This window comes from Lissotriton vulgaris, chromosome 3_1 (genome assembly GCF_964263255.1).
Source record: "Lissotriton vulgaris chromosome 3_1, aLisVul1.2, whole genome shotgun sequence".
In the NCBI taxonomy this organism is placed as follows: domain Eukaryota; kingdom Metazoa; phylum Chordata; class Amphibia; order Caudata; family Salamandridae; genus Lissotriton; species Lissotriton vulgaris.
The window spans coordinates 2,106,024,373-2,106,049,648 of NC_141689.1; the positions used below are offsets into that span (position 1 = coordinate 2,106,024,373).

Genomic DNA, 25,276 nt, shown 5'->3' on the forward strand with positions numbered 1-25,276 from the left:
GGCCTGCATAGGCGAGTCAGAGTTTCTGGCCTGTTGCAGTCCCTTCATTGGCTGCCTATCCGGAAGCGGATAGTTTTCAAAGCCCTAACTCTTGCACACAAGGCCCTTTATGCCGCAGGGGCTAAATGCCTTCAAAGGAGGCTTGCCTTCTATCGTCCGTCACAATATCTGAGATTGGATGGAAGTTCTGTTGCCTTGTAGGGATGTGGAGTGCTACTGCATTCCTGGCCTTGCCTTTGGTTCCTCTGCTGATGGTGAACGGGATTCTTTTGAATTTTTTTACACTCTCTCTCTCCTTCCCACATCCCACTCAGGGTTGGTGGTGTTCTGCTTGAGGGGGTTCCTCCCCTCCTCCTCCTTGCCTGGGAAGGTGGGGCTGTTCGCCCTGTCCATGGGACTAGTCCCCTGTGGGCTTTTCTGTTGTGTCTCGGCTGGTGGGGTCCTTCCGCAGACCCTCCTTCTCTGTGGGTATGGCTAGGGTATCTATTCTACATGAAGGATTCTGCGGCTAGTCATCTCTATCAGATGTACGAGTTACTTACCTTCGGTAACGATGTGTCTGGTAGAGACGATTCTAGCTGCAGATTCCTTCACGGCCTGCCCTTCCTCCCCCTTCTGCGAGGACCATTGGGTTGGTCTTCGGTACTTGCCTCCCGGTGGGGAGCTGTTTCTCCTGTGAGTGCTGCCTTTGCTCTTGACGGGTGGCTCTGTCTGGTTGCGGTTCACTCCTCCTCTTGGTTCCTTGGAGGATGGGGTTACGATGCTCTTGTGCCCCGCTGCTCTGGCTACTCCAGATTTGGGGGGGTTTGCCTTCCATCTCTGCCCTTCCCTCCCTTTCCTTCCTCTTGCTTCTGAAGGCCCTGGCCCCTCTGCTAACCTCCTAATAGAGGTCATCTGGCCAGGCCTTGCCCTTGTTCCTTGAGAGGTGGTTGCCCTCTATGCTGGGGTGTCTTGGAGGTTTGTGGTACCTGTCTACCTTGGGACTGGCTCCCCTTCCTTGTTTCTGGACGAGGGTGGTAAGCCTGCTGCATGTGTTTTGACTTTTGACGCAGGTTCCTTGTCTCCAGGGCACAGGCGGGGGGAGGTTGTTTGCGTACTGGCAGGATGGCTGCTCAGGGCTCAGCTCTGTTCTTTCTTCTGCCCCTGGCTTTGGACACTGCAGTGTTGTACTGTTCCCCTCGGTGTCGCTTATCTCCATTTCCCTCTTTTTCTACTGTTTCGTACACTGTTCCCATGCTCCCACAGTTTTTTTTGTCTGGTGGCTCCACGTTGTGATGCAGAAAAGTTCTCAGCAGAAAACTGACGTAGGCGTGCCGGGTGGGGCTTATGTGACCTTGCTGACGTCGCGTATGTGGACGACGCCTGGGCGGAGTCGTGTCATTCCGCCCCTCCCCCTGCGCGCAGGGATGCTGTGGCTAAAAGTTTCGGGATCCAGTTTCAGGCCTGAGGATAATTCTATGTGAAGGAATCTGCGTCCTCGGGCGGCGCCGTTCCCAATACCTCCCTCGACCCGGTTCCGGCGTTGGAGCGGCGCCACTGGCCGCCGCTCTCGACGCCGCTTGTAGAGTTCTACTTCAATGAACCCGGACCCGTCCTTTACCAACCCTGATTATCAGGAGATGGGTGATGAGTATTGGGAGGTGTCTGAGGACCCTCTGACACATGAGTGTCAGTCCCAGGAGGACTGGACAGGTGGACTTGGGGATGCCAGTGGTCTGGACACCTCGCCAGACACTGGTTTTGTCTCGCCTCCTAGCGTGGCTACGGAGGGGGGGGGGGGCAACCTTCAGTGTGGTGTTGACGCGGGCAGCCAAGGCCTTGGGCCTTGAGCTCCCCGTCGCGGCCGTGAGGTCTTATCTCCACACTGAGGTCCTTAAACCGCAGTCAAGCTCACCGAGCCTCTGCTGCCGTTTAATGAGGCCTTGACTGACGTTCTTTTGGGCACTTGGTCCAGGCCCGCTACAGGCCAGCCTGTAGATAGGAACGAGGCCAGACGCCGGCTCTGGGCGACCCTTGTTTCCTGTCCACCCACCCTCCCCTCTGAGAGCCTGGTCATCCAGGACTCTAATTTCCAGACTGCATTCCCGTTGGCTCCGCCTGATCGGGAATCCAAGAGTTATGAGAATTATGGAAATAAGATATTCTCCTCCCTTAGTTTGGGACTGCGGTCTTCCAACACCGCATGCCTCTTGAGCTGTTACACCCACTCCCTGTGGGACACGGTCGCGGATGTGGTGCCACAATGCCCGGCGGAGGTCAAGGCTAAACTCGCCCAATCCCTTGCGGATGGTTGAGATGCGGCACGTTTCTCCATCTGGTGTTGGCTGGATACCACTGACTCACTGGGCAGAGCGATGGCAACGACGGTGGCGATTCGTCGCCACGCCTGGTTGAGGTCCGCCAACTTTTCAGCGGATGTCCAGAATACACTGATGGACATGCCGTTTGATGGCCGTCTCCTCTTTGGTGAAAAGGCAGACCATGCGCTTGAGCGCTTTAAGGACTCCAGGGCTACGGCCAAGTCCTTGGGCCTCTCTGCCTGCGCCAGCAAATGGGTGCCTTTCACTCCTTTCGTGGCCAAGGAAGGGGCGCCCCCACACGTGCTGCCAGCACGCACCGCAGACTAACATAAAACGCGGTGGTGGCCATGGAAATCGCCGTGGAGGCGGTCGGGGACAACGGCGAGGCCAGTCCACACCTTCCCCCGCAGCATCCGCCTCAAAACCCTCCTAGTCCGTGCTTTCAGGCACATGTGACACCAGTGGGGGGCAAGGTTCGCCATCACCACTCCCACTGGTGCACTGTCACATCAGACAGGTGGGTGCTGCAAATCGTCCGAAGGGGCTACTCCCTCCCCTTCGAGACGACCCCTCCAGCCATGCCACCGCAATACCTCTGCGTATCGGGGGATCACTTGCGGCTTCTGCAGGAGGAAGTTACAGCCCTCTTGGCCAAAGGGACTATTGAGCGCGTTCCTCGGCCAGAAGTAGGGTGTGGTTGCTACTCCCACTACTTTCTGGTACCCAAGAAGGGCAAAGGGGGCCTATGCCCTATATTGGACCTACGGAACGTCAACGGCTTCCTCCGTAAGGAGAAGTTCAAAATGCTGACACTGGCTCAGGTCTTAGCTGCCCTGGACCCAGGAGACTGGATGGTAGCGTTGGACTTGCAGGACGCTTATTTCCACATCCCCGTCCTGCTGGCCCACCGGCGTTACCTGTGGTTCATTGTAGGCCACGAGCACTTTCAGTTTACCATGCTCCCCTTCGGCCTTACCAGCGCCCCATGGGTGTTCACGAAAGTGATGGCGGTTGTCGCAGCTCATCTACGCAGGTTAGGGGTTTCAGTCTTCCCTACCTCGACGACTGGTTGTTGAAGGCGGGCTCGCCCCAGACAGTCGTCAACCACCTCCAGAGGACGGCGGATCTCCTGCACCTGCTGGGGTTCTCCATCAACGTGCCGAAGTCGCACCTGTGTCCCTCTCAAAAGCTCCTCTTCATCGGAGCGGTTCTCGATTCGGCGCAGTTTCGGGTTTATCCCCCCCGAGCAGCGGGTTCGGTATATTCAGGTTCGGATTCAGATCTTTCAGCCTTTATCCTGAGTTTCGGTCAGGTTGACGCTGCGGCTTCTGGGGCTGATGGCTTCCTGCATCCTTCTGGTGCATCACACCCGTTGGCAAATGCGGGCTCTGCAGTGGGACCTGAAGTTTCAGTGGGCCCAGCATCAGGGCAACCTGTCCGACCATGTCCTGATCTCGGAGGGCACTGCGAGACAGTTGCAGTGGTGGCTCACGGACCGCGATTGGGTAGCGGCAGATCCCTCTCCCTTCCCCAACCGGAGCACGTAGTTGTGACGGGCGCGTCCTTCCAGCGCTGGGGAGGCCACATAGGAGAGGCGGAGATCAGAGGCCTCTGGTCTCCGGCGGAGTCCCGGCTCCATATCAACCTTTTGGAGCTGCGGGTGATTCATCTTGCACTGAAGGCATTCCTCCCCTCTGTCCGAGGGAGTGTAGTGCAGGTGTTCACGGACAACAACACCGCCATGTGGTACTGCAACAAACAGGGCGGGGTGGGGTCGTGGACCCTCTGCCAGGAGGCTCTGCGCCTTTGGCAGTGGCTGGAACATCAGGGCGTGACCCTGGTGGTTCAACACCTGGCAGGTTCTCTGAACACCATAGCGGACGAACTCAGCCGCCGGTGCATGATGGATCACGAATGGCGTCTGAACTGAGCGTTGGAATTTCCAAGGCGGCACTCGCTCGGAGATGCTTTTCGTCGCGAGTGGAGTTGAGGTCTGTTGTACGCCTTTCCGTCTATACCACTTCTGCCCAGAGTGCTGAAGAAGATCAAACGCGACCGGGCCCAAGTCATCCTTGTGGCTCCAGACTGGGCACAAAGGTACTGGTATCCAGAGCTACTCAGTATGTCAGTCGATCCCCCTGTTCGTCTGCCTCTTCAGGAGGACCTTCTGTCGCAGCAACAGGGGACGGTCCTCCACCCGAACCTGTCCAGTCTCCACCTCCATGCTTGGAGATTGAGCGGCGACAGTTGAGGCCATTTGACTTGCCTCCTGAAGTCTGTAATATCATTCTGCCAGCCAGGCGTCCCTCCACAAAGTCGGTATACGCCTGCAGGTGAAACAGATTTGTGGCATGGTGCACAGCAAAGGCTGTGGATCCTCTCTTTGCCCCTCTTTCTGAGGTTCTCCTCTTCCTTCTTTCTCTTGCCCAGCAGGGCTCTGCTCTAGGCACTATCAAGGGCTACCTTTCTGCCCTTTCAGCCTTTCTAGGGCTGCCTGATCAACCATTTTTGTTCAAGTCCCCTATTGTAAATCGTTTTCAGAAAGGCATCACACACACATCCACCTGTTCCCTTCATGATGCCTCAGTGGGACTTGAACCTGGTTCTTACTTATCTGATGTGTGCTCCCTTTGAGCCACTTCACAACTGTCCCTATCCGCCTTCTTACTCTGAAGAATGCTTTCCTGGTTGCCATAACCTCTGCCAGGAGAGTGAGTGAGCTCCAGGCTCTATCCTCTAAACCTCCTTTCCTTTCTGTCCATCCGGACAAGGTTGTGTTGCGGACAAAACCCTCTTTCCTGCCCAAGGTAGTCACAGCCTTCCACATCGGGCAGTCCATCACCTTGCCCACCGTCTTCCCGCCTCCGCATCCCTCGAAAGAGGAAGAGATGCTCCACCGTCTGCACCCAAAACGCGCGCTCTCATACTATCTGAATCGCACACGCCAGTTCCGGGTGGATGACAAACTCTTTGTTGGTTACGTGGGCGCTAAGAAAGGACGGGCGGTGCACAAACGGACCATCTCTCGGTGGATCGTGTTGTGCATCCAAGCGTGCTACTCTTTGGCTAAAAAGGAACCTCCTGTTGGGCTGAAGGCCCATTCCACTCGGGCCACGGCGACTACTACTGCCCTGGGCCGGACATTTGTCAGGCAGCTACGTGGGCCTCGATGCTCACATTCACAAGACACTATTGCCTGGACAGCCAAGTCCGGAGGGATGGCTTCTTTGGCCGTTCCGTCCTCCAGGACTTTCTGGTGTGATTATTGGTTCGCAGACCCACCACCGGGGTTGGCATTGCTGGGGTATCTATTCTAAGGTAAGGAATCTATCACTAACGTGTCTCTTTCAGATGCACAAGTTAATACTTGTGTAACGATAGATCTGTAAGAGACATTAGTTAGTGATAGATTCCTTACCGACCCACCCATCCTCCCCGTTCTGCGTACCGATATCTAGGGTTAAGGTCATCCCCTTTCAGGGCCCTAGTTTCAATGGCACCAGTGTTGGTTTTTGACATGGCTCTGCGTTTTTGGCGTGGAAAAGCTGTGTCTAAGAACTGACGTCAGCACGCGGAGGCGGCGTCTAAGTACTCCGACGACGTCATCACGGGGCACTGCTACGCAAAAAAATTCCAGATCCAGTCTGACGCCTGGGGATATTTTAAGGTAAGGAATCTATCCCTAACTAATGTCTCTTACAGATATATCATTACACAAGTAGTACATTGTGCATTACATCTGTATGTTTCATTATCATCACTTTCAGTTGGTGCTGCAAAGATGGCCTCGAGCTTTAGCAAAGATAAAGAAGTTGCCAGTCCCACCCTTATAAACAGAAGTGTCAGAAGTTTGAGTCTGAGGAATATTTTACTGTAGAAAAATGATTCTAAGCCAAGATTATCCAAAGTAAGAGTGGCTTAATTTATTTTGGTTCTAGATGGTTGGTAAGTTGGTAAGTTGGCATTGTTATCAAAATGAGCATATGGGTTCTGTTGCCTCATCTTTGTTTAGATGTTGCCAATTACTGGCATGCCCCGTTTGAGGAAGTTTTTATCCTTCTTGAAAGTTTAAAGTTATTGGACTTTTAACTTGAAGTTCTAAGCCTAGATATTAAATGTTCTTAAAAATGTCTCTATAATTTCTTGTTAAATAGGGTTTTGTTGTTGAACTACTTCTTACGCTGGAGTCTGCTATAGATACGTTAGCGGAAACTGCAAAGCACTTTGATCTTTTATCAGCACTTTCTCGGTGAGTATTCTTCCACTTCTTTCCTTGTGAAAACAATAGAATTTATTGTCTTTTATTTATATTTTTTATTTTGTGGTAATCATTCAAGACATGCAGGTTCCCATTGAATATTTTCCATGTTAGTTTTTCAAGTATTACATTTTTCTCCCTGTACGGCCAATGAGCATTAGAAATGTATTCCTCTACTGAAAGCTAGATAATTCCAATGCTGGTTGTTCTTAAAACTGATGGTTGGAATGTGTCGCTGTAGCTCATGATGGCATATGCATAAATTGCATTGTCGTAGTCCCTCCGGTCATTCTCTTCGTGACTTTACCCACAACAGCCAGAAAATCTCAATTAGTGGTCTCAGGAATAATTTCCCAATCTTTATGAAACTGACAGATCAGATTCTCAAGTGCATGTCCTGCCCATTTCTTTATGAAACCTACAGATGAGTAATAGGAGTATCAAAATATATTGGCATGCTTCTGTACCCACATTTTTTAAATGAAGCTTATGAGTCCCCAGTTAAAGCCTGTGGCCTCATTACATCCTGCTGTATACCAGTAATATTCAGATTTGCCCACGAGTCTGGAGATGTGACAAGTATTTTGTATTGTATTTATTTATTTGTAAAGCGCAAACATTCATCCTGAGAGGACATCACGGCGCAAGTTCCTTTGTTTGGCTAGCTGCTGTATGCTGTTTCTTCCACATAGATTTTAACACATTGTATTTTGGGCAGTGAGTTATTTCAGTCAGCAACACATACCATACCACTTTAAGAAATGCTCTGCTCTATATCTTTATTTGGGATTGTTTTTCTAACTATGTACTAAACGTGGCCCTATTTATTATTTTAGTACTCAAACACATATGATTAAAATGAGAGCTGTACAACCCTGACTTCAGCTGACTGGGTCCCGAATGTTTCTCCAGCAGTTCACCCATCCAGCTATAGATGGTACTGCTGCTATCCCTTCTGCAGATCCAGAAGACCTCATCATAGGATGCAATGCATCTGGTCCAAAAAGACATATCCAAATCTGGTGATATCAGTTGCGATGTTCTATACCACAGATGCTGGTGATCCAGAACTTGATGGAGCTTGATTTTCATGCTCTGAGGATTTTCTCTAGACTACCTCATCCCCACACACAACCCCAGTTTCCCCCCCCCCCCCCCCCCCCCCGGGGAGAATATTGCTCCTTGTGGACCACCTGCAGAGAAGAAATGCTTTCTAACGGTACTATTTGAATACTGCCCCTTTGTGTCACTGGATCCATAAGATCTTCAGCAGTACCTGGCAGGTGTGCGGTCGGATCAGTGGCGAAACCCTTTTGTGCCAGACGCAACATGTGTGGGTCTATATGGGCCCCACCAATGCACACTAATATCAGTTGTTTTTTTCAGCGCCAACAGATTCTGTTCCGGAGCTATCTTTTGTCTCGGAGACAGATTTACGGCAAAAAACATCAACTGTGTGCAAGGAAAAATGTCACTTTCAAATCTGTGGGTAATGTGGCAAATAAATGTCTGCGACGGTCCCACATGTGGTTTGCCCACTGTGCCTAGGGATGGATAACGGCTCCCAGTCCTGCAGTTATTGTGCCTTGATGCACCCAAAGACCATTCAAAATGGGAAGAGAATCTTTTTGCCGGTATGCACTGCAAACCCCTTGTGGCGATCAGTGATGTCTAAAGGTAGATCCTGGTCCCGAGGTTGCTTCCACGACAGATCATCTTCACAATCTAAACACTCCGGTAAATCCAAAAAAAAGCATATGAAATCCAAGCTGGATTCAGCACTGTCATGCCACTCTCGATATTCCAAGAAGGCTCGAGGGCATCATCATACCTCAGCTCTGCCGAAGTCACTCTACTTTAGAGTTGATTCTGACTCTTGTTCCACAGCAACTGGAATTTCCAGGACCATCTGAACTGCACGGTACAAAAGGGGGTGGTGATGGATGGAGCATCTGAACCAATCAAACACTCACACCCAGTCAACAGACCTGGGCTTAATCCATCACAGTTCTTTAGCCCACTCTGCCACCCCAGTTCAGACATGGCCATATGCAAATCAGTCTGACCCTGTGCCTCATGGGAACAGTCCAGCCTGAACTGCCAAGCCATGCCTTCCCTGGACCGGATTCAAGCTTCCTAGGACTGGTTTCTGGCATCACAGCCGTCTTCAGCCAGGCTTGCTAAAACTGCAGCAGCAAAAGTATACCTTTTCCGAAGCCATGCTACAAGCTGTGTGACACGTTGCCAGCTCCCTTTGGCAGGCCTGTAGTTCCCATTGTGCCGAGAGGCCTCCCAACTGGATTACAGCTGGTGGGTGCGCCTTAGGCACCTGCTGGGCCCTCTGAATTCACTAGGAGCTCTGGACCAACTAGTGTGCGGTTCCCTCCCTGGTGCCACAACCAACACCAGAATGCGATCCACTGTTGCAATCGACTCCGATGACTGCCATTTAAAGAATGGTGTACTTCAATGCTGAGGCTGCAACCCCTCAATTGAAGCCTTGCACTTCTTTATCAAAGCCGCAACCACTTAGCGACCCTTCTGATTCTGGCACATTGCCTCTACCTTCCAGAAGGGTTCATGAATTAATTGGCACAGTCTCTGATAATTGATGTTGCTGTTGAGGATGAGATTGACCAGCCATATCTAGAGGAAAATTGTTATCAAGACCTCCAGGATAAAAGTGGTTTTGATATCCCGCCAAATAATGGACTAGGTTCTGGCCCCTGCCACCAGCTTGCACCTCCTTTGCCATGGTTGTGGCAATGGTGGCGAAGGTTCTTGACCTTCAACTTCCTACTTAGCCTGACCAAACAAGTTCTGAGCCTCTTCCATTCGGTGAGGCTCTAAACAGTGCACGTTTGCGAACCTGGGCTAAGCCCTGCTCAAGCCCACCAGTTAACCACTAGTTTGCCAGGTCTGCTTCGGGTGTTTGTATTACAATATACTCTACTATGGGGTGTTAATGACTTAAATGTATTTTCAGCTGAATACAATTTCTTTCATATGAATCAAAATCTTAAGGGAGTATTTTTGATCTTCTTCATAAAAGCAGTTGAATACACCATGAACCAAAATGCATATTCTGTTCCTGGTTAGAAAGGATATAGCAAGCCCTAAATATATATAAGTAATTTGAGCTCAAAGTAACTCTGTTTAGAATAAAATGTTTGTTTCATGTGACTTTCTCTGTGCTGCCGTTTCCACAGAAAACGGCATCTTGTTGATTAAATGTTCGTAATTTTGAATATCCCTTGTAGATGATAATAACATTAGTTATATGTACAGTGTGTCACTTTCTATAACTTGATTTACTTTAATTAAAATGTTCTTGGTTAGCTTCCCAAGTGGTGTAGCTGTTACCAAAAGAACGTTTAGGTCTGCTATCCAACACAGTTCTTTAGAGATTTAGAATTCTTCAAAATTGAAGCTTCCTGAGATTTCTCTGCTACTAGGGGTATTGCAACAATTGGTAGAGTTTTGTGAATTGAACACCCAAGTAATGAATTATTTTTTAAGTAACATTTTCCTGTTTCTTCATTCAGCACGGCATACCCTGATCCTGTAATGGGACACAAAAATGCAGCTAACAGAAAAAGCACTGGACAGTTGAACCTAAGCACAAGCCCTACAAGTAGTGGAAGTTATTTGGGAAACTACAGCAATGTAAGAAGTAACTCTTTGAGGCTCAGTTTAATGGGTGACCGGAAAGGTGACCGGCGGCGGAGTAACACACTGGATATAATGGATGGCAGGATAAACCATGGGGGTAGTTTAGCAAGGACTAGAAGCCTTTCTTCTCTTGGAGCACCAGTTGATATGCAACCCACTACTGATCCTAATAATCTAATGGCCACCATTTTCTGGATTGCAGCATCCTTGCTAGAATCAGACTTTGAATATGAATACCTCTTGGCTCTCAGACTGCTTAACAAACTGCTTACTCATTTGCCTCTGGATAAACCCGACAGTCGCGAGAAGATTGAAAAAGTTCAAAGTAAACTGAAATGGAGTAATTTTCCAGGTCTACAGCAGCTCTTCCTAAAGGGATTTACTTCAATTTCAACACAGGAAATGACAGTTCACCTCCTCAGTAAACTTATTACTGTGTCCAAAAACACTTTGGTGGACCCCTCTCAATTAGCAGGTAATATAAGTTTGTAGAATGTATGCTTTTATGTGAAATTTTGCAGAAGTTTGTATATATTTGTTCTGACATGATCTTGTTTTGATGTTCTGATTTATACTTTGCATACATTCCTCACCTTATGAATATCCTGGAGACTGAAAACTCCCAGATTGACATACAACTTAATACAATCAGTACTACCAATATGACTTAAGCAGTGGCTTTCTTCTCTACAGATGTGATGACACTGAACAAATATATCTGGTGCAGTCTAGCGCCCTTATGTCAGTGATCTAGGAGACTGCTGTATCCCTTCTGTTGCTAGCCCCACATGTCTTCCAAGTGTGAAACTTTTTTTTTTTTAAATGCTTTTTGGAAATGCAGATACAGGGACTGTGGTTTGCTGTCCCTTACAGGCCTCCATTCCTGCATTTGTAGTCAATTACAGGGTGCTCCCAAATTCCGACCTGCCTATTCAATATCCGTTAGGCAGGTTGTTTCGCTTCCCCTTGAAAAGGACACTTCTGATAGATACGTCTAACCGCAGATTCCTCACCTTCTTAATATTTCCCAAGGCTTTAGACTGGATAATTAAAATCTAAAGAATTATCCCTACAGACCAGCAAGTAGAGCTGCGAGGCTCCGGAAATGACAGGCAGAGCCTCATATAAACACCATCAGTGTGTGCTGATACCAGTTGCTTTCTATGCTGTCCATGTTCCCAGACTGCTGAGCCATATAACAGATTGTTTTGGAGCAGTGTGGGGAAGACGGGAGGGTTGGTGTGGAATCTGCAATTAGAGTATCTACCACAAAGGGCGTAACTGAAGGTAAGTAACTTTTTCTACTGATAGGTACTTATATCTGCATGATTCCTCACCTTTTGAATACTTCCCAGGCGGTGGGTCTGTGAGCTAACTCAGACAAAGATTTCTGCAGATTTTGTCCTCAGAATGCCCATCTCTGCATTCCCGGCTATCCTTGATAGTTATGCTTGGTGAACATATGAACTGACGCCCATGTAGCAACCTAGCAAATATACAGAACAGTCACTCTGTGTGCCAATGCAGTGGTAGCAGCATTGACCCTATTGGAATAAGCCCACAAACCTTCCGAGAGCTGCTTCAGAGCCTTAGCTTTTTTATGGACCATTTCCAGATGAAGGCCACGCCTTTCTCAACCAAGCTTTGGTGATTGCCGGGATGTGGCAAAGTTCACCATCATGTGTGGGCTGGACATCACATACTCCCTGTGTAGCCGCGTCACCACACCCGATTACGGTCTACTGGGTTCTCAGGCGATTCCCAGTTGTCTCTGATCGACATGCCCTTTGATGGTTCCTGCCTTTTTGGGATCAAGGCAGATGTGGTGCTTGAGAGCTTTAGTAAGAGCAGGGCCACTGCCAGGTCCTTTGGGTTTTCCTTATCTGCCCAGCCGCAACAGCATTCCTTTTACTCCTACTGCAAATGTGGAAAGGGAAACTTAGGGAGCCCACAGCAGCAGCAATACCCGTTCCAGCAGCCTGCCCAGTCATATCTGAAAGAAACAGTTAGAGATTCCTTACCTTAGAATATCCCCCAGGCGTCAGACTGGAGCTGCAACGTTTTTCGTCGGCAGTACCCCTGCACGTCGGTAGGTGGCGTGGGTCGACTCTGCGTGGGCGTCGTGGTTGCCGGTGGGATGATGTCCCCGCAGTTACTCAGACGGCACCCTCGCGCGCTGACATCAGTTCTTTCTTTTTCCACACCAGCAAGCGCAGATTCGGAGAGAGCGGTGCCCAGTATTTTTTTACTTACTTTTTGCGACTTTTTCTCAACTTCTTTTCAAGTTTTATGTCGACTCCTGGTGCATGAGGGATGCCCGGCTTCAAAGCCTGTGGTTTCTATAACCGACTGATGTCTGTAATGGATCCACACCGTATGTGCCTATACTGCCTGGAGTGCGACCACGACCCAAAGTCGTGCTCCGAATGCCGGACCATGGCCCGAAGTCTTTGCGGGAGTGGTCCCGAAAGCTCCTCGAGGCCTGGCAGTCGGCTCCGTGACGTTCGAGGTCCCAGTCACTTGGGAGGTCACATCACGATCGCTGAGCCATCATTACTCCTCTATGAAGTCTTTGCACTCAGGGTCAGGTAAGTCGAAGCACAAAAAGAAGTCGGAGAGCAATTGTCGCTGTTCGACTTCCCCTCGTCTGTCGGCCGTCGCGACAAAGGGTGCGGGTAGTGCCACTCCTGCGGCTCCGCATGCGGAGCCTTCAGGGTCGACTCCGGCGTGACAGGGAGCGACCCCTGCCCAGCTTCGTCAATTTTACGAAGCAATGCACGCCATCTTTGGCCAGCCTGACTCTGCCAGTGCACCTTTGGGCCCCACGGACTCAACTGGGGGCCCTAGGCCGTCAACGCCGGCTGCTCTGGCCTTGGCTCCTAAGGGCTCAATTGGATCCAGGCTTGGATCTGGATCGGCGCTAGTGGACCTCGTGACACCTCCACCTTTTCCACCTGCACCACGTCTGCAGCCGCAACTCGACCTCCAGCCGATGTCGTCCCCGGTTTCCACACCATTGTGGATATGGAGCCGGACCGGCATCAACAGACGCGAATCCGATGCCGTTGGGTACTTTTGTGCCTGCATTCCACCCTGGCCATTTTCAGCCTGGAGAGAGGAACTGGGGGATGCTAGTGGTCTGGATACCTCCCCAGACCTAGGCATGTCTCCTCCTCCTACCGTGGCTAAGGAGGAGGGAGCGTCATACGCAGTGGTGTTGCGTAGGGCGGCCAAGGCTCTCCACCTCGAGCATCCTATGGTGGCAGTCGGGACTAACCTCCTGACGGGTGCTTCTGCCCGCAATGAGCTCTTCGGAGACCCTGCTGCCGTTCAATGAAGCCCTTTCCGACAACCTTTTGGGCACCTGGTCCAGGCCCAACACAGGGACACTGTGGATAGGATGGTTGCCCGACACCACCGCCTGGCCCCAGGTGACCCCACTTTACTCTTCCAACACCCTACCCCTGAGAGCTTGATGGCCCTAGCCTCTACGTCCAAGGGCGCCTTCCCTACAGCTCCACCTGATTGGGAATCTAAGAAACTGGATCAATTTGGGAAGATCTTTTCTTCCTCCAGCCTGGAACTGTGGTCGGTAAACACTGCATGTCTGTTGGGCCGTTTTTCCCACTCTGTGTGGGATACGGTGGCGCAAATGCTGCCTCAGTGCCCGGAGGAGGCACTGGCTGTGCTCTCCTGTGCTGTTGCCGGGGGGAGAAATGCAGCAAAGTTTACTATCTGCTGTGGGCTGGATACCGCCACCGACGCACTGGGCAGAACAATTGCCAAGTCCGTAGCCCTTTGGCGCTATGCCTGGTTGAGTTCGACTGGGTTTTCCGGGGATGTCCAATCCACTCTTATGGACATACACATTGATGGCAGTTGCCTTTTCGGTGACAACGCGCTGGTGTGCTTTAAGGACTCTCGAGCTACGGCCAGGTCCTTGGGCCGCCTTTCGCCCCTTTAGTGGCTACGGAAGGGGTGCCCCTCTACGTCCAGCCTAGAGACACAGGCCGGCGCAGGCTTTTCAGCCTCAACATTGCCGGGGACGTGGGAACAACTGGTGTGGTTCTGGAGGCCAGCGAGAGGGCCCGTCCACCTCAGCCCCCTCTGCATCAGCCTACAAACCCTCCTAGTTCCACCTTCCAAGGCCACCAAACGCCAGTGGGCGGCAGGATCCGCCATCACCTCCCCCATTGGCGAAACAACACGTCGGACAGGTGGATTCTACAGATAGTCCGACGGGGCTACTCCCTCCCCTTCGAACCGACCCATCCCTCCATGCTACCTCAGTACCATCACATATCAGAGATCACCTGGCCCTTCTCCAACAGGAAGTTTCGGCCCACTTGGCCAAGGGGGCCATCAAATGTGTTCCTGTCCCAGAAGTAGGTTCTGGTTGCTATTCCCACTACTTTCTGGTGCCCAAGAAGGACAAAGACCTGCGTCCTATCTTGGATCTCAGGAATGTCAACCGCTTCCTCCGGAAGAAGAAGTTAAAAATGTTGACGCTCGCTCAGGTCTTGTCTGCCCTCGACCCTGGAGACTGGTTGGTAGCGTTGGACTTGCACGACGCTTATTTTCACATCCCCGTCCTGCCTGCCCACCGGTGTCACCGTAGGCCACAAGCACTTTGTTTCCCGTGCTCCCCTTTGGCCTTACAAGTGACCCTCGTGTGTTCACAAAAGTAATGGTGGCTCATCTGCCCGGATCAGGGGTTCCAGTCTTTCCCTATCTTGACAACTGATTATTGAAGGCGGGCTCGTCCCAGGCAGTGTCTCCCACCTCCAGGCTACGGACGACCTCCTGCATTTGCTGGGGTTCTCCGTCAACATGCTGGAGTCGCACCTGATTCCCTCGCAGAAGCTCCTTTTCATCGGAGCGGTTCTGGACACAACTCAGTTTCGGGTTTATCCTCCCGAACAACGAGTCTGGGATATTCGGACTATGATTCCGATCTTTCAGCCTCTATCCGGAGTTTGGGTCAGGATGATCCTGAGGCCTCTTAGCCTCCTGCATCCTGCTGGTCGATCATGCCAGGTGGCATATGCAGGCTTTGCAGTGGGACCTTAAGTTCCAGTGGGCGCAGCTTTAGGGGTATCTGTCCGATTGCGTCCACATCTCGGAGGGCACTGCACGACAATTGCAGTCGTGGCTCACGAACCAGGATTGAATCAATGGCAGATCCCTCTCCCTTCTCCAACCAGAACACACAGTGGTGCAGGACGCATCCCTTCTAGGATGGGGCAGCCACATGGGTGAGGCGGTGATCAGAGGCCTCTGGTCTCCAGCGGAGTCAGAGCTCCACATCAATCTTCTGGAGCTTCGGTCAATCTGTCTTGCACTGAAGGCATTCCTTCCCTCTTTCAGGAGAAGAGTAGTGTTGGTGTTCACGGACAAAACCATCACCATGTGGTACTATTACAAACAGGCCGGGTGGGTTCATAGACCCTATGTCAGGAGACCCTGTGCCTCTGGCCATGGCTTGAACATCAGGGCATTTCCCTGGTCGTTCAACATCTGGCAGGTTCTCTGAACGCCAGGGCGGACAAACTCACCCACAGGTGCATGATGGATCACGAATGGCGTCTTCACTCAGAAGTTGTGCAAGGTCTCTTTCTGCAGTGGGGAGAGCCTTGGTTAGATCTATTCGCCACCGAAGAGAACGCGCAATGTCAGCAATTCTGCGCCTTGTAATTTCCAAGGTGGCACTCGCTACGCAACGCTTTTTGTTATGAGTGGAGTTACGGTCTTCTATACGCCTATACCACTTCTGCCCAGAGTGCTGAAGAAGATCAGGCGCCACCGGGCCAAAGTCATTCTTGTCGCCCGGACTGGGCACTCAGAGTCTGGTATCAAGAGCTGCTCTCTCTAACAACAAAGGGGGACTACAGGGCTTGATAATGGGATCCAGCATATGTGCCCAAATAATGCTCAACAAAAAAAGATATGTTGTACCCCCTAATCGGACAACATGAGGAAGGGTAAAACAGGAGGAATGCCTCCTTGTCGGAACTAGAGTCCTCAAACACCCAGCAAGCTAGGTGTCATGCTTCATCATATGGACTTGCTCCTCGTCAGGGCCGGCGCTGCAATACCCGGCGGCACCCATAAAGGTGCACATTAGCGGAGATCTTTTGTTCCCTGCTGTAAGGTGCGTGTGTGTGCGGGCCCTAAAGAATGGTGTAGAAGTGGCGCAGGTGAGTGAAGTTTAAAAAAGGTTGGATAGTCCACATAAACTCTTTATTCAACTGGTAATCCACCTTCTTAAAAACAGAGTGGCTGCTCTCTGACTTAATGGTACAGCGCTCAACTCCTAGCGTGTGGGCGACATGGTTCATGCGTCTTCGTCAATACTGATCCATTGCATTTCATCAGGACCTTGTGATACAATACTACCTACACGTGGTGGTGGTGGGCAATCAGGCTCCTACCCTACCACATTCTTTAAGGGCGAGCGCAAAGTCCCACCAATTCTAGTGGTTCTCTACTAGTGTATAGAAACTCACTCCATTCAGTTATGGGGCTAACGGACACCTCATTTGTGATGTCCTGTCCTCAATGGGATGCACACCAGTAAACATCCCACACGTGCAGCCCTCAGCGAACCAGATTCCCTGGCGGCTGCATGTGCGGGAGGTTTACTGGCGTGCGTCCCATTGAGGACAGGACACCACCACCACGTGTAGGTAGAGTTGAGCTAAACTCCCCTGGACCATTAGGCCAGAGAGCAGCCACTCTGTTTGTTTTTAAGAAGGTGGATTAACAGTTGAATAAAGAGTTTACGTGGACTATCCAACCTTTTTTAAACTTCACTCACCTGCACCACTTCTACACCATTCTTTAGCGCCCTCACACACACACACTTAACGGCAGGAACAAAAGATCTCTGCTAAAGTGCCCCTTTATGGGTGCCCGTTGGGTATTGCAGCACTTACCCGACGAGGAGCAAGTTCATATGTTGAAGCATAAACCTAGCTTATTGGGTGTGTGAGGACTCTAGTTCCGACAAGGAGGCATTCCTCCTTTTTTACCCTTCATCACGTCCGATTAGGGGGAAAAGCATATCTTTTCTTGTTGAGCATCAAGAGCTGCTCAATGTGGCTTTCGATCCTCCAATCAGACCGCCTATTCGGGAAGATCTTCTGTTGCAGCAGCAGTGGACAGTCCTCTACCTGAACATGTCCAGCCTATACCTCCTCGCTTGGAGATTGAGCGGCGGCAGTTGACGTCATTTGACTTGCCTCCTGAAGTCCATCATGTAATCTTGGCAGCCAGGCATCCCTCCACTAACACGGTATACCCCTGGCGTTGGAACACATTTGTGGCATGGTGCGCTACAAAGGCTGTGGATCCCCTTTCTGACCCTCATTTGGGGGTTCTCTTGTTCCTCCATTCTTTGGCCCAGCAGGTCTCTGCTCTGGACATTATCAAGGGCTATCTTTCGGTGATTTCTGGTTTTCTAGGCTTCCTGATCAACCTTCTCTCCAAGTCCCCGGTTGTAAATTATTTCCTAAAAGTCAGCACTCTTTTTTTTCCTCATTTTTCCTTTGTGATGCTTCAGTTGGACTTGAATTTGGTTTTGACTTGTTTGATGTGCGCTCCCTTTGAGCCGCCTCATAACTGTCCTCTATGACTCTTAACTCTTAAGACTGCATTCTGGTAGCCATCACATCTGCCAGAAGAGTGAGTGAGCTCCCGGCTCTTTTATCCAAGCCTCCTTTTCTTGCTGTACATCCAGACAAGATTGGCCTAAGAACTCGTCCATCCTTTCTTCCCAAAGTAGTCACCTCCTTTCACATCGGGCAAACCATCACTTTGCCCACATTCTTTCCGCATCCTTCTAAGGAGGAAGAGAGGCTCCACTGTCTGGACCCAAAACGTGCGGTTTCCTTCTATCTGGTTCTCACAAAACAGTTTTGGGTGGATGACCAGCTCTTTGTTGGCTATGTAGACGCCAAGAAATTTCGGGCCGTACACAAGCAGACCATCTCTAGATGGGTCGTTTTGTGTATTAAAGCCTGTTATTCTCTGGCTAAAAAGGAGCCTCTAATGGGGCTACGCGCCAATTCCACCAGGGGTCCTCATTATCTCCCCTCCTCTTCAATGTCTACCTTCGCCCTCTCCTGCACTCCCTGCGGAACGCTAATGTCACCATCTTTAACTACGCGGATGATTTGCAGCTCATCTTCCCTCTCAACACCATGGACTCAGTGGGCGAATTCCAAAGAACTATGTCCCACATACTGAGTTGGATGAGCTGCAATCATCTGAAGCTCAACCCGGGCAAGACTGAGCTGGTCCTGCCCGGACAGAGCCCACTTAGTTGGAATGCTAACTTCTGGCCCACCAACATGGGAGCGCCTCCTACTAAGTCCCCCGTGGTTAAAAGCCTAGGCATTCTCATTAGTGAGGATCTCTCTCTAAAAAGACAGGTTGGAGCGGTGGTATCTTCCAGCATCTTTCAATTGAAGAAAATTAGAAAAATTGCTCGGTTCTTTTCCTCAACAGCGCTCACTCAGATCGTCCTCTCCTTGGTTCTGTCCAGGCTGGACTTCTCTAACAGCCTTTACCTCGGTCTCCAAATTGGTGAGATGAAACGTCTCCAGCTTGTCCAGAACCAAGCCGCTAGGCTCCTCCTGAACATATCCAGGAGGCAATCAATCAGACCTGGCCTCAAGCAGCTACACTGGCTGCCAGTTAGACAACGTGTGGCCTTCAAGGCTGGGTGCATTCTGTTTAGGTCCCTGAATGACTCTGGCCCTTCTTTTGTCAGAGATCTATTTAAAAAATACTGCCCCTCGCGTCACCTTCGATCTACCTACAAATCACTCTTGATTGTGCCCTCATTCAAAAGGAAACGCCTCGGTGGCAGCTGCTTCGACCATCAAGCTGCTGCTCTTTGGAATTCTTTTCCTCTTCATATAAAGCAGAATGATAACATCCTCAGCTTTAGACGATCTTTGAAAACCTGGTTGTTCTCTCAAGCTTACCACTGACAGCACCACTCTGTTCCTCGACTGCTCTGCCTGGTTCTTTCTATAGCGCCATGAAGCCTTCGGGCGTACGAGCGCTCAATAAATCCAAACTAACATTAACATTAACATTAACGGCTTCTAGTACTGCTTTGGGACGAGGTGTCCCTCTGAATGACAACTGTCAGGCAGCTACATGGGCATTGCTGCACACGTTTACAAAACACTACTACCTGGACAGCAAAGTTTGAAGAGACTTTGTTGGCTATTCTGTTCTCCAGGACTTTCTGGTGTGATCTTGGTTCGGAGACCCACCTCCGGGGTTGGTATTGCTGGGGTATCTATTCGAAGGTAAGGAACCTATAACTAACTGTTTCTTTCAGATGAACAAATTACTTACCTTCAGTAACGATTTATCTGTAAGAAACATAGTTTAGTTATAGATTCCTTACCGCCCCACCCATCCTCCCCGTTCTCTGGAGCAATGAGTCTGGGATATTCAGGCTGTGGTTCAGCTTCAGTCCTGGATTTCGGTTAGACTGACTCGGAATCTGCTGGATCTCATGGCCTCATGCATCCTGCTGATGAAGCACGCTCATTAGCACATGTAGACTTTGCAGTGGAATCTAAAGTCCCAGTGGGCGCAGCATCAGGGAAATCTTTCTGACCTGGTTCAGATATCAAAGGGAACTGCAAAAGGTCTACAGTGGTGGCTGAGGAAGTGCGATTCGCTCAGTGGCAGACCCCTCATACTTCCACACCCGAAGCTCACAGTGGTGACCGATGCATCCCTCCTGGGTTGGGGCTGCCATCTGGGAGATGTGGAGATCGTAGACCTCTGTTCTCCCAAAGTCTTAGATGTGGAGATCGTAGACCTTTGTTCTCCCACGGAGTCTCAGCTTAAAATTGTTGGGTTTAAGGACTATTTGCTTGGCACTGAAACTGAAAGCCTTCCTTACATCCAGCAAGGGAAGGTTGGTGCAAGTGTCAATGGCCAACACCATCAGTCATGCCGTATTGCAACAAACAGGGTGTGATTGGGTTGTGGGACCCTATGCCAGGAGTCTCTGTGCTTCTGGACTTGGCTAGAGAGTTAGGACAATTTTCTGGTTGTGCAGCACCTGGCAGGCTTCCTGAATGCCATGGCGGACATGCAGAGTTTCCGATGCCTCATGAATCACACAGGACATCTACATCAGGAGTTAGTGCTTCTTCTGGGACTGAAGAGAGACTTGGCTCGATACGTTCCCCACCAGAGAAAACGTGCAATGTCAACACTTTTGTGCGCTCGAGTTTCCTGAGTGGCTCTTTCTCATAGATACGTTTAGCCTTGAGTGGGACTCTACTCCTGCATGCCTTTCCACTGATACCACTCCTGCTCAGATTTGTCAAGAAGATCAGAACAGACCAGGCCCAAGTAATTTTAGTGGCTCCGGATTGAGCACAGAGAGTGTCATCCTGAACCCTGGAGCATGAGCATCTGTCCTTCGGTCAGGCTGCCCCTTCGGGAGGATCTCCTGTTGCAGCAAAGTAACAGTGTCTTGCACCCAAACTCGGCGCACTCTTCTACTTTATGCCTGGAGATTGAACTGCAACATTTGAGGTTCTTTAATCTCCCTCCCGAAGTCTGTGATGTCATATTGGCAGCCAGGCTTCCATATACTAAAACTTTCTACACCTACCATTGAGATACATTTGTGGCCTGGTGCTCCTCATGTCACATGCCCCCTCTCTGCACCTCTGTCGGGGGGGGGGGTTGCGGTTTCTTCTATCTTTAACTTTGTACGGTCTTGCCCTGGGCACTGTTACGGGTTACTGTTCAGCTATTTTGCCTCTTCTGAGGTGCACGATCAACCCTCCCTGTTAAAGTCACTAGTTGGAATTCGTTTTTTGAAAGATTTACATTTATTCCCACCTACTCCCTTTGTGATGCCTTTGAGCATCTGCATACCTGCTCTCTCATGCTCTTAAACATCACAACAGTTTTCCTGGTGGCCATTACATCGACCAGGAGGGTCTGTGAGCTTTAGGCTCTCTTGGTCCACTCTCCATATACCAATTTCTTCCCTGAAAAGCTGGTCCTTCGGACACTTGTTTCTTTTCCTTCCAAAGGTGGTCATCCCCATTCATGTTGGCCAGAGCATCACTCTGCTGCTTTCTGTGCCAATCTCATCCTTCCAAGGAGGAGGAGAGATTCCATAGTTTGAACCATAAGAGACCTCTCTCCTCTTATATTGATTGCATTAAATAATATCGGGTGAATGATCAACTCTTCATTGTGTCTCTGGAGTGAAGAAGGGCAGGCAAGGCTGTGCTAAAATAGACCATCTCCCAATGGATAGTATTTTGCATAAATATTTGCTACACACTGTCGAAGAAGTAACCCCCTGAGGGCTTGCAGGCTCACTCCGCCAGGCCCATGGCTTACTCTACTGTGTTAGTGCATGTGGTACCTGTCCTAGCCATCTTCCCTGCTGCCACATGGTTGTCCCTCCTCACATTTACGAAGCACTACAGCTGGGATAGCCAGGTCCATTGACACAGGCATTTTGCCTGCTCGGTCCTCCAAGACCTTTTGGTCTAAGCCAGTTAGCAAGCCCATCTACGGGGTAATATTGCTGAGGTATCTATTCTAAGGAGTGGAATTGGCGGCTAAGCATTTTCAGAAGAAGAAGACCAAGTTATTTACCAGAGAAGGTTTTACCAAAGGTAAGTACCTTGTTTTTCCTGACGATATGAAGAAGTCCTTCTCTAATAATGGTGAGTGACTGGATGCATCCGAACATATTCTAAAAATGAAGGGTGGATTATGTTGACACAATAGCTTATTCCATTGTCTCAGCAGTCAGGCTACTTAGCAACGCATGGGTGAAATTCCATAGACATCCCAGAAGATGATCAGGTGCACCCTTACTGGAGATGCCGCTCAATGGCAAGAAGCTTCTCAGCATGAAGACAGACTCCTTCCTTCAACTTTTAAAGAACAGCCACACTGCCACTTAGCTGGGTCTTACCTCCCTTGCAAATAAAATTCTATCATCATTACTGTTGTTTTTGGGATTCTTGAGGGATTGTCTCATGGCCAATGCAATCTTCCCTGCTGATTCATACCTCACTGTATTTCCACTGTTCACTTTGCAGGATAGGTAGACTTAGGGGAAGCCAAATTCAGCAGCTCCAGTTTTCCACTGTATCCGTTGGATCTGTTACCTCAAAACATCTTTGATTGTTTCTCCATCCACCTCAAGTTTCCAGTATTAGGCATGGTCTTTCTGCTTCAGCAGCACCAGGAAGACTGGTATGATTGATCATTGTGTTCCAGCTGAACAAAGCCATATATTTGTTGCTCTTGGAGACGTGAGGCATAGGATTATAGTCCATGTATTTCTTGGAGGATCTGAGACTGATTCTATACCCAAGATTACTAAACCTTATCAATTAGTAGTACATAAAGTTTAAAATACTGTCCTTGAGCTAGGTGTTCTTAGTCTTAAATGCAAATGGTGTCCCAGGATCTTGATGATGCCTATTTGTATCTGATAATCTTTCCGGCTCATTTGCATTTCCTCCAATTTACTGTGGTGTTCTAGCAGTACCAATTGTTATTGCTATTTCATTTTCTGACTTTTCACTAAAGTGCTGATTGTACTAGTGGCTTCCCTCAGAAGTCATTACTTGAATGATTAGCTGGTAAAGGCAAGTGCCCCTGTGATGGTTAGCAACCATCTTCACTGCACCGTGATGCTTCTATATGACCTGGGTGTATCTGTCGGCTTTTACAGATCACACCTCCTTCCCCACTCAGAGCTTCATAGGTGTCGTTTTGGCCCTGACCTGCCTGTGATCTTTTCCTACTCTTTAGTAGATTGCCGATATTCAGAATATGATTCTGATGTTTTTGATTCCATTTCCTGTCCCTGTTCTGCAGCTTCCACTCCTGCTGGGCTCGATGGCTTGTGAATCCTATCTGAAAGAGACCATAGTTCTAGATTCCTTACCTTAGAATTACCCCCAGTCGTCAGACTGGATCCAGAGAATTTCTTTCATAGCAGTACCCGGGCGCGTCGGTAGGTGGCATTTGTTGACTCCGCATTTGTCGTCGTGGTTGCCGGGATGACATTGCAGTGTTTACTTAGACGCTGCCCCTGTTCACTGACGTCAGTTCTTCCTTTTGCACACCAGCCAGCGCGGATCCGGAGAGAGCGTGCCACTAGTCACTTTTTGACTAACTCTTTTTTGACTTTTGTTTTAATTTTTTTAGTCTGCGACTCCTGGTGCACGAGGGATGTCCAGTCATCGGCCCGGTTTCAAGCCCTGTGACTCCTGTCACAAGTTGCGGGAGCGGTCCCAAAAGCTTTTGGAGGCCTGGTAGTCCGCTCCGCGCCGTTCGGTGTCCCAGTCGAGGGACCGGTTGCAAAGCCATAACCATTCATCATCTAATTCTTCGCACTCATCGGGTTAGTCAAAGCAGAAGAAGAAGGCAATGAAGCATTGTCGTTCTTCGCCTTCTCCCCCTCTGTCTGCTAACGGGATGCGGGACCCAGAGCGTAGCCGCTCCCCCCAGTTAAGTCCTCAGAGCCCTCTGGGACAACTCCGCGCTAACCTCCCCTTACGGGAGCTTGAGCGTCTCTTGCCCAGCTTTGTGCATTTTACGAAGCCTTCCACTCCATCTTTGGGCAGCCCGACTTCGCTCTTTCGTGCCCTGCGGACTCGGCAGGGGGCTCTAGGCCTACGATGCCGGTGGCTATGGTCTCGACGCTGCAGGACCCCCATGGATCCAGGCCTGGATGTTGGTCGGTGCCGGTCAACCTCGTGGTATCTTCCACAGGGCTGATTCCAGTGGCGATGCTCCCCCAGCTAGCGTAGACACCGGCCTCACCCCCGACTTGGACATGGCGCCAGACCGACGTCGGTACTGGCCCCGAAAGGTACTTTTGTCCCACTGTTCATCCCTGGCGTTCCCTACCGCCCTGAATGGCAGCCAATGGAGGGTGAGGAGGGCTTGCGGAACAACTTGAAGAGCCGGACTGGAGAGAGGAGTTGGGTGATGCCAGTGGTCTGGATACCGCCCCAGACCTTAATATGCTTTCTCTCCCTACCGTTGGTACATAGGAGGGAGCCTCCTACACTGTGGTATCATGTTGGATGGCTGAGGCCCTAGGCCTCGAGCTTCCTACGGTGGCAGTCAGGAGTAACTTCCTGACTGAGTTGCTTCAGCCGGCAGCAGCCTCTTCGGAGCCCTTCTGCCTTTTAATGAGACCCTCACTGAAATTCTTCTGGTAACTTGGTCCAAGCCCAGCACAGGGGATCCTGATGCCACCGCCCGGGCAACCCACTTTTCCTCTCCCAGCACCCTACCACGAGAGCTTGGTGGTCCATGCCTCAACCTCTAAAGGCGCATTTCCTACACCTCCCTCAGATAGGGAATCTAAGAAGCTGGACCATTCTCGGGGAAGAAGATGTTTTCTTCTGCCTGCTTAGGACAGCAGTCGGTAAGCACTGCATGTCTCTTGGGCTCTTACACACACTGTGTGGGACACAGTTTCAAAAGTTGTGCCACAGTGCCCCAAGGAGGCTCGGACCATGCTCACCCATGCTATTGCAGAGGGTCGAGACCCAGCGAAGTTCACCATCCGATATGGGCTGTATACCGCCAACTCGCTGGGTAGAATGAATTCAACGTCAGTAGCCCTGAGGTGCTATACTTGGCTGAGGTCCACTCACTTCTCTAGGGATGTCCAATTGACTCTTTTGGGCAAGACTTTGGATGGCAGTCGTCTGGCGACAAGGCGGACAACGCGCTCAAGCGTTTCAGCGACGCTAGGGCTACGGCCAGATCCTTAGACCTCGCTGCTACCTCTCTCCCTATGCAGTCTGCCTTTCACCCCTTTCATGACTATGGAAGGGGTACCCCACCACATTCCGCCCAGAGGCTTACGCAAGCTACCCAGCCTCTGCTACAGCCGGGGATGTGGGACCCAGCATCGTGGGCCTGGGGTCCAGCGGACGGGCCATTCCAATAATGCCTCCCCTGCACCAGCCTCAACCCTTTCTAGTCTGACCTTTCAGCTCCA

At 50.3% G+C, this 25,276-nt stretch overlaps 1 protein-coding gene across 11 annotated transcripts in view; it reads left to right on the forward strand.

The window, feature by feature from the left end:
- Window positions 1-25,276, forward strand: part of FRYL (FRY like transcription coactivator) — a 2,483,143-nt gene that overhangs the window by 1,879,145 nt on the left and 578,722 nt on the right. For all 11 annotated transcript variants that reach the window (XM_086962669.1, XM_086962670.1, XM_086962671.1 and 8 more), the window contains 2 exons: window positions 6,455-6,549; window positions 10,104-10,705. In XM_086962669.1, the coding sequence (XP_086818795.1) occupies window positions 6,455-6,549; window positions 10,104-10,705 (697 nt within the window). The remainder of the gene's footprint in view (window positions 1-6,454; window positions 6,550-10,103; window positions 10,706-25,276) is intronic.